Here is a 9,387-nt window from a genome sequence, read left to right as displayed (position 1 = left end):
AGCCTTCATTAAAACATTAATAAGATGTTGCTTCAATTAAAACAAAGACCTTTTGTAATTTACAAGATCTAGGATGGTTTTCAGGCAGCAGAAGTAGCCTGCAGTACTGCACTCTAACCACTGCGCCAGCAAGGCTCATATTTTGATGATTTATACAACCGATACCATAATGGAAGATCGCATACAGTGTAATAATGATTTATATGATCACATATTTGTTTATATGAATATATTTATGATTATAATGGCTATGATGATGTTTGAATGTTAACCTAGAGAACACGCGGCTCAGCATAGAAATGGAATGTATGATATAAAACAATAAAAAAAACAATTAACAAAAGCATTGTTTTTATCCCGAATGACCGGATGCGTGGTTGATCACTTTTATATCGGTGCCATCTGCTGAGCTGAACATGGTTTAGGTACCCTTATGTTCAGACATGGCCCAGCTTCTGCTCGTTTTCTTAGGGGTCCTTGGATTCGCTTTGCTTTGGACATCTGTTGGGCTTTCTCGGTTGCAGTGCGTCCTGGAGAAAGAATACTTCTGCTCTTCCATCCCAAATGGTGAGACCTCTTCCAAAGATGGGTTGGGGTGGAATACTCAACCATGTTTACAGGCAACATAAATAATCTTCTATCTCTCTATCTCTATATCTGTCTGTGTCTGTCTATCATCTATCTATCTATTATTTATCTATATATATCTATCTATCTCTATCTATCATCTATCTCTATATCTGTCTATCATCTATCTATCTGTCTGTCTGTCTGTCTATCTAATATATTTGTGTGTGTGTGTGTGTGTGTGTGTGTGTGTGTGTATGTATGTATGTTTGTTTGTTTGTATGTATGTTCCAGTATAACTCTGGAGCACCTCTAGCAATTTCAACCAAACTTGGTGCACAGATGACTTACCCTCTGGAAACAAATACTGGGAGGGAGGGGGTAAAGCACCTCTGGTGTGTGTTTTTGTGTGTGTGTGTGTGTGTTCCAGCATAACTCTGCAATGCTTGGGCCATTAAGAAGAGTGAGTGCAACTTCCTAGAACGGCAACTGTTTGTGATGTCAGTTCCTTTGCAGCTTCCTCTGGAAAGCCAGCCGTGACGTTTGCCCTCCAGTGGACCAATGGGGAAGCGCATGATGGATTTGGGGCAAAGTGCCAGGATTGTAGACAGGGCGGGAAAGAGGAGCACATGGGAGGGGAAAGGGAGAGAGCAGGGATGAAAGGCATGGGAGTAGGGGGAAGAAAGGCCCCTCTCAATAACTCCCTGTCAGGCAAACGCTTCGACATCTATAAATACCCGGGCAACACTGGGTTATCAGCTAGAGTTGCTTATAAAATGGCTTTGGGAAAAACCCATTGAATATTTCTATTCCAGACTTCCCTTCGGGCCTCACCTCCGTTCTCTTTGTGGTAACCAATCTGGGCTCTCTCAACTCCACCGTCTTCAAGAGTACAACTTTGTCCTCCGTCACCAGCCTTGCTTTAGCGAACAGCGGCATCCGCAGAATTGAAGCCGGCGCATTTCATGCTTTCCGAGGCCTCACTAAACTTAGCCTCTATCAGAACAGCCTCACTTCCGTGACGGCATCTTGGCTTGCCAGGCCAGGCCTACTCGAGAACCTCACCTTGGCCCAGAACCTCCTGACCAACATCGGACCTGAGACGTTCTCAGGCTTCTCCAACCTTACCACCCTGAACGTAGCCGGCAATAAGATCTACGAAGTTGAAAGCCAGAGTTTCAGAAGCTTATCCAAGCTCGTGTTCCTTGACCTTTCGGCCAATAATTTAACCGGCTTAACAAAAAATGCATTCGATGGGACGAGAAAGCTGCCGGTGATGAAACTCGGAGGAAACCCGTGGAGCTGTTTCTGTGAACATCAGGATTCGGTATTATTTCTTCAAGGTACTGGAAAATGTCTGCTTTTTTAATAAGAAAAAAAAATGAGATTATCGAATAAGCCAGGGATGAAATACTACCGGTTCGCCCGAACTGGTAGTATAAAAAAGTTCCAATGATCAGCGGTGGCCAACAGCTGTGCCATGCGATTTATATTCACTAGAAAGCAGGAAATCCTGTTTTCTAGCAAATCTAAATAGTGCAGCACAGCTGTCCCCCCATCCCTCGCTGCTCTACTTACCTTTGCAAACTCAAAAAAGGCTTCTTAGTGCCTGTGGCGTGCGAAGCAAACCGGTCTGTGTCCACTCTGTGCCCAGTCTTTCCTTGCACAGCAGCTCATTTGGAAAATATTGACATGGCAGCTTTCCAAGCTAGATAAGGTCTGTGGTCATAAATATTCCTTTGAAAGACTGTTTGCCAGGCCTTTGCCTGAATGTGAATGAGAAGAATTCACATTCATTTAATAAAAGGGGTTTTGTCGGGCTCAGGAATCTGCTTCGTGCTTTTTGGGGAAGGCTACAGAGGTCAGAACAAATTGACAGAGTCAAGGGGTAGGAGTCAAGAAAGGAATTAACCTGGAATCATTACGTTCTCATAAATGGTCTTAAGTCCAACCCCTTCTTGAATCCTGTTAACTCTTATCTAGCGCCCATTTAGTGCTGAAGGTTAGTTGGCTAGATTCTTGCGTATACGCTTGAGCAATGAATCTTAACTGGAACTCAATGTGTGATCCTGTCCCTTCATGCCTGACACTACTGGTTCGTTTAACACACCATGGGATTAGTACACTGTGCAAATTTCAGGCACGGTCTTCAGCAACCTAATGCCCTGATTTTGGGATTCTGTTGTTGTTGTTTTCTTACAGAGCTGTACAACATGTCACTGCTGCAGGATGCGACTTCTGTTGTATGTCACAGTCCACCAAGCCTGAAAGGGATCCAAGTCTGGAACATCTCCAACTTCAACTGCACGCCAGAATCCCCGTCAACGACTTTGGGGAACAGCTTCTATCAAGTTGGACTACCCATTTTGCTGGCTTGTTTAGGTATGGCTCAATATCACTGTTACAAGTTTCCAACTATTCCTGATGCTACTTTACTGTAGGAGGTGAAGCTGTTGATTAGGGCCGAGAAGACCCAGCATCAAGTCTACGTTGGCCATGGTCAATCATTGCGCCTGAGAGGTCCTTGGTGCTCTCCGAGCTTGGTTGTTTTCTTGCAGACATTTTATTACCCAAACTAGATAACATCATCAGTGCTAGAAGAGAGTGGGGTGTGTGGAGAGGAGGAGGAGGAGGACTGTGGGGTCCTTGATGCTCTCTGAGCTTTGTTCTTTTGTTGCAGACATTTCATGACCCATACTAGGTAACATCATCAGTGCTAGTCCTAGTGCTGATGACGTTACCTGGTTATCAAATGCCAGGGAAATCAGGCAATTCAAGCAGTTCAAAGGAGTATAATAATTTATTGCACGCTTAAGGGTTGACTCAGCCTTCCATCCTTCCGAGGTGGGTAAAATGAGGACCCAGATTGTTGGGGGCAATATGCTGACTCTCTGTAAACCGCTTAGAGAGGCCTGAAAGGCCTATGAAGTGGTATATAAGTCTACTGCTATTGCTATTGCTATTGTTTTATGTGTCATTGTGTGTACTCCCTTCCCTATACGTTGTAAGCCGCCCTGAGTCCCCTCAGGGAAAAGGGCGGCCTATAAATAAATTTATCTAATTTATCTAATCTAAGCCATCTACAAGAATCTGACCAACTGGCAGTCAAGGGATATGAGCGGGAGATAAGGAGGCATTCAAGGTGGGCTGAATGTAGATCTTGTATGACTTATGACTCAATCGGGTCATCTCCTTTAATTTGGGTAATTAAAATGTCTGAAAAAAAACCCAAGCCCAGAGAGCACCAAGGACCCCTCATTTCAACCATGAGCTACAAATATTCTCCTTTATTGGTGTCATTGAGTCCGTTGCACCAACGTAGACCAAACTATCGGTTCTAGCAGCTAAAGGAGAGATATTTATTTCTAATATGTTTTCTCGGGACATTTACCCAATGTCATTCTATTTTACACTACAGCTTCTTTGGATTTTAGCTTTCGCCATTTCTAAAACCTGTCCTTGACACTTGATCAGAATATTCTATGCCTCTTCCTGCTTCCAATTTTGCCACTGGATGCTTCATTTCAGGATGGGTATATGATTTATTTGTGAATTAATCATCTGTCCTTCCTTTTTATTTTTTTTGGCAGTATTTATTTCCTTCCTCTTCCTGCTGTTTGGGATATGGATGGTGAGATATGCCAGCAAACGCATCCGGCCAAGCCAAGAGGCCATGGAACCATCTCCCACTCCAGAACCCAAGACTCGGATGGATTCTGTAGGACATCAACTCACAGCTAAGGAGAATGAAAACCAAGAGAGGACTACAGCTTCGGGAAACAGAATGTCGAAAATCCGTGCTAAGTCTGCCTCGGCCATTTTATTGAGAAAAGAATTCTATCAAAGACAGCGAAAGTCTACAGATGCAAACCAAGAACATCCAATAATGCGCCTCTGGTCCCAGAGCAACAAAACACATGTTGAAAATGAGGACGTGCATCCTTTTCCAGGATTGTGGAATTATCAGAAGCTGGAGGAGTCCCGTGAAGTAGAATCTCAGAGCCACATCAAGGCAGACCCAGTCGTGGTGGAAGTATCTCGAGATACTTCTGAAGCCTCTGACCCAACAATCCAAGATAATGGAGAGTCTACCCTTCTTGAGAAAGAAATCATGGATCATCCTGAACCTTTCCTGTATTTAAGTGTGACTACAGCCCCTGAAGAACAGACTGAGGCCAAACCCCAAAAGGAGGTGACTTCAAAGAAGGAGGGCCATGCGTTGAGGCGTTCGTTGACATGGCCTTTTGAGAGGAAGGTTGGGGGTCAAGGATCCGATGGGTGGCATGTCAGGGAATCATTCACAGCACAGTTCTTGCTCTCCCCTCTTCGCCGTGGCGAGGTGGTGGAAGTGGAGAAGCCAGTGGAAGTGGATCAAGAGTGGCTACATCTATCTCCTAGGAAGGGAGCTCTTTTGAGCTTTGATGGCAATCAAGAGGACTGCCATGAGGCTGAGTTAGCCAATGAAATGGAGCCTCCACTTTATAAAGAATCCAATCCCGAAACTAGAGATGTAGGGAAGGTGCAATTGGACAAACAAGTACAAACTCGACACGATTTACATAGATCTCAAGGCAAGACGAGCCCAGTCAACAATGATAGAATGAAGTTGGACTTTGAAGGAAGACCAGCCAACTTTTCAGAGCTTGCTCTTCGGAAAGGATTAACCCAAGAAGTTCCTCCAGGGTGTACACAGACTGATATCAAAGAAGCCAAGCTATCCACGGGGCTGAAAACCAAACAATTTTCAAAGCCGGTCTCTTCTCAGTCCAGAAACGTTCGAGAAGCCAAAACCTCCCCACCGTCAAGAATTCCGTTCGCCAGTTCTTCATGCGAAGAGGACACTGCGTCGCCGACCAACCAGTCGAAGTACACGAACCTTCTGCACGAAGTGGTGGAGAATCGGGGCCGGTGGACACGGGAGCGATGGAGAGTGACTCACCAGAGCTGTGCTTTTCTCCAGCCACCCACCAAATCCATGTAGGTCCCCAGTGGCCTTCAACCCAATGCTCCAAAATCGAGACAACCCAGAGGACTGGCTCTCTAGTCATGAGTGAAACATCGACGTCCTTTGAAGACCTCAAAAGACAAGACTTGGGAAGGAATCTACACAATGACTCACAATGCCATTCTAGAATACTTTGGGTACGTGTTCTGATGCTATCTCCTGGAAGGTGAGGAGGCTGGTACCCAGCACCCCGATATGCACCTTTTCAAAATTATCTTGAGAATGGGAACTGGCTCACTCAAATGGAGATTAACCATCCCTCTACTTGGCACTTCAAGGGAAGTCTCAATCTTCCCAGCTGTTGGACCAACAATATGAAGTCCCCAAAGCCGCTTCGCCAGGTTGGGAAGGCTGCCAGGAAGACAAATAATGAAAATACATTGAAGGGTAGAACAGCCTTCTCTTCGCATTAGTGAATTTAAGGATGATAGTTTTACAGTTGCAGTAGGACGTTATTGGAGGGGGGGAAAGATGGGCGAGCTTTTTCCTCGTTTTTATGTGTGTTGTGATTCAATACACACATACACAATATTGAGGGTGAAGCTTCGTTTTCCGAGCTCCATAAAGGTCAGAGAAAGAATCTTCACTCTCATCCTTAAGAAGATGTTAGGTAGCCATTTGTCCGAAACAATATAGGGTTTCCTGCCTAGGCAGGGGGTTGGACTAGAAGACCTCCAAGGTCTATTCCAACTCTGCTATTGTATTGTATTGTATCCTACACCTGAGCTGCAGATATTCGCCCTTGTTGCAAGAATACACAATATTGTTGGCCCTCATTTGAAGCTCATAGCACCCTTGGTGAAATTCGAACAATCAAGTTGGTACGTAGTTTGATTTTGTTTGATAAGCGACTTGCAGTTCGGGGCAATTAGGACGTCTTGTTCATCAAATTCTACCTTTTTTTTATAATACGGACCAATTCTCTGTCCTCATGATGATGCCAGGGATCCAAAATTTGTTTTGCAGTGAACTCAGGAAACAAGCTAATTCATCAGTTTGATGATTTAATCGCACGTATGGATCGAGGGAATGTTTTGTGAGGAAGGTCCTTGATCAGTTCTGTTTGCATGTTTCTGTATGGCAGATCGGGATGTTCAAAGTATATTGTAAAGAGCCAAGGTGGCGCAGTGGTTAAATGCAGCACTGCAGGCTACTTCAGCTGACTGCAGTTCTGCAGTTCGGCTGTTCAAATCTCACCAGCTCACGGTTGACTCAGCCTTCCATCCTTCCGAGGTGGGTAAAATGAGGACCTGGATTGTTGTTGGGGGCAATATGCTGACTCTGTAAACCGCTTAGAGAGGGCTGAAAGCCCTATGAAGTGGTATATAAGTCTAACTGCTATTGCTATTGCTATTGTTTTACTTTGAAATCTCTGCAAGACCACAGCTCTTTCGGCTGAATAAAAATAGCAAAGGATGAATAATGTAAACTGGCTGGATTTGAATTGCTTCCTCAGATAGTTTTTAAAACTTGGGGGGAGTGGGAGTGTCCTCTTTTCGACTCGACTCACCCTAAAATAGAACCGCGACCACCCAACTTATCCTGTGCAGGATTCTTGTATCCTTTAGTCCAGTGAGAGTTGAAACTGGAGCGCACCCTGGAGCAGCGGAACCTAGAAGAGAGCAACTGGCTGGGGTGCATGTGTCCACAGAGAGGGCTTTGCATGCCACCTCTAGACACATGCATGCTTGCCATCACAGCTTTAGTCCGTTGGTGGGGACTAAATTTATGCTTAGTGAGTCACTTAAATAATTGTATGCATAACTCAACAGAGGTCTTTCAATGCAAGGTGTGCGTGATTTATTTTTTAAAAAAATGTTGGGTTTAGGGTGCGGTGTGAACTTAGGCACTGTGGTTAATTCGGTAAACCACAGTTCCTAAAGGCACATCGCACCCTACACCCAATGTTCGGTAAACCACAGTTTTGCCAAACCACCGTACGAGCGAAAACTGGGTCTCCAATGTCCTCCTTTAAACCCCAGCCTGTTCTCTAAAATAAGCTCCCTGGTCTTTTAAGTATTTATTCAGCAAAATGTTCAGCTCTACTGCTTTCCTCCTCGGAGTGTGAGGAAGCCAGTGACAAGAAGAAAGAGTTGGACAATTGAGAGCCGTCCTTGCGCCGGTGGACCTGATCTCCCTCCATGGATGGGGTCAAGAGAACTCTGCAAAGGAATGGCAAGTGGGGCATCGTTATTTGGGGCATTCTTGTCTGGGGTCCCGTCAGGGGTGGGTTTCTCGCCCCGTTACAACCGGTTCGGTTGGAACGGGGCCGGCGGCGTCCTCGTGCACGCGCGCAGTGCACGCATGCGTACTAGCGTCTGTGCGATGCTCCAGCTGCTCCTGGAGGATCGCGCAGGCACTGTATGCGTCCTGCGCATGCATGGAAGCGCAGAACTCGTCAAAACCGGGTAAGAAACGCGGGTGGGCGGGTGGACCCTTTGGCGTTCCCGGAAGTTACTTACTTCCGGGTTTGCTGACCAACCGGTTCGCGGGGACCGCTGCGAACCGCCTGAAACCCACCTCTGGGTCCCGTCTTAGGAAATGGGGAGCTGATGAGATTCCAAGGGAGATGGTTGGCCTTTTTGTGTTTGAAATCGGCAGGTGTCTCAGGATTTCTGGCCCTGTTGTTCCTGGATTTCAGGAGCGTTCTTCCTTGCCCACCCATCTGCCAGCTATGCTCCATAGATACGGTTGAATGTGAGGATGTGTCTTCGCTCCAAGATGGTGAGGATCTCTAGTGCTTCTAGCTGTCCCTTTCTCACTCCCATGGTTTCCATCCACATATAATTTGACAGGCTATTCTCACTGTTGTCGTTAGGGTTAATTTTGGGCTGTGCATCCTTGATGCTTTCTTTTGAAATTGTTACTACAAAGAGTAGCATCAGTCTTGAATTGGAGATTGTAGTGGTCCACCAGAAGCCAGCAGAGCTGGCAGCCGATTCGGACAGTGAGGAGGTTGGGGAGGAAGATGGGCCAGTCCTGAAGTCTGATGAGGGCTCTGTGTCAGAGGCAGAGCGGGGTGCCAGGGCTGTCTGACAGTTATCAGTTGCCTTCAGAGTCAGACATCAGGGAGGCAGAAGAACAGGGGGAACCTGTCCCCGGTGTGCGCATGCACAGAGTTGCCAGACGAAGGGAACAGCTAAAGAACAGGGATCGACTTGGGAGTAAGGCCACAGGTGGACGGTGAATGGCCCCTCCCAGAGGGAATAAAAGAGGAGCGACAGGAGAGTGGAGTTTGCAGGAGACAATTAGTTCGCTTCATTGGTTCGTGACTCTCCAAGACTCCTTGCCAAGTTTTGCAGATATTGGCCAGTGAGCTCTCCAAGCCAGATAAGGTCTGTGACTGTAAATCTTCCCTTGGAAAGACTTTGTTGGATGTGAATGAGAAGAATTCACAGTAAATTAGTAAAAGGGTTTTTTGTCAGGACAAGGAGTTTGCTTCATGCTCTCGGGAAGCCTTGGTCAGAACAGAGACATCTAGTACATTCACTCTGCTCTCCTTCTAAGCAACTTCATTTTACGTAGCAGGATGAAGATTCTCAGCTACCCTCGTTTAGAAGAAGTTGTCTAGAAGTTGAGTCATGGCAACTGGAGTTCTTTTCTTTCGTTCCACGCCAAAAAAAGAACAGAACTTCAAGTCACGGGAACTGGTTTGAAACCGAAAAAGAAAAGAAGTCCATCTGCCATGACTCAACTTAGGTGTTTTCAGAAATCAAAACGTTGATAACCGACATGTTATTTTCATTCTAAGTGTCCTTCTTTTCCCCTCTTCGATGTTTCCAGTCTTAATAGCTTTGCCAAGTTCCACCCAGCAG

The 9,387-nt window shown here is 45.8% G+C and overlaps 1 protein-coding gene across 1 annotated transcript; it reads left to right on the top strand.

Annotated features, from left to right (window-relative positions):
- Positions 1–443: 443 nt before the first annotated feature.
- Positions 444–6,238, top strand: LOC148048592 (uncharacterized). Its single transcript, XM_087707620.1, has 4 exons — positions 444–567; positions 1,383–1,910; positions 2,770–2,949; positions 4,158–6,238. Exons 1-4 carry the CDS (start codon positions 444–446, stop codon positions 5,546–5,548), a joined length of 2,223 nt encoding a protein of 740 aa, XP_087563746.1. The 3' UTR covers positions 5,549–6,238.
- Positions 6,239–9,387: the final 3,149 nt, after the last annotated feature.

This window comes from Thamnophis sirtalis, unplaced genomic scaffold, assembly GCF_051295495.1.
Source record: "Thamnophis sirtalis isolate CommonGarterSnake01/CBP01778 unplaced genomic scaffold, rThaSir2_p1.2 scaffold_2, whole genome shotgun sequence".
Lineage (NCBI taxonomy): Eukaryota > Metazoa > Chordata > Lepidosauria > Squamata > Natricidae > Thamnophis > Thamnophis sirtalis.
Note: the sequence above shows the minus strand (reverse complement) of the source record. Positions and strands in the feature narration are given on the sequence as shown.

Excerpts from the sequence above, each read along its gene's own strand:
- LOC148048592 (XM_087707620.1), top strand. The coding sequence starts at position 444 with ATGGCCCAGCTTCTGCTCGTTTTCTTAGGGGTCCTTGGATTCGCTTTG. Across the intron at positions 568-1,382 it reads CTGCTCTTCCATCCCAAATG|ACTTCCCTTCGGGCCTCACC; the intron begins GTGAGACCTCTT and ends TTTCTATTCCAG. Across the intron at positions 2,950-4,157 it reads CATTTTGCTGGCTTGTTTAG|TATTTATTTCCTTCCTCTTC; the intron begins GTATGGCTCAAT and ends TTTTTTTGGCAG.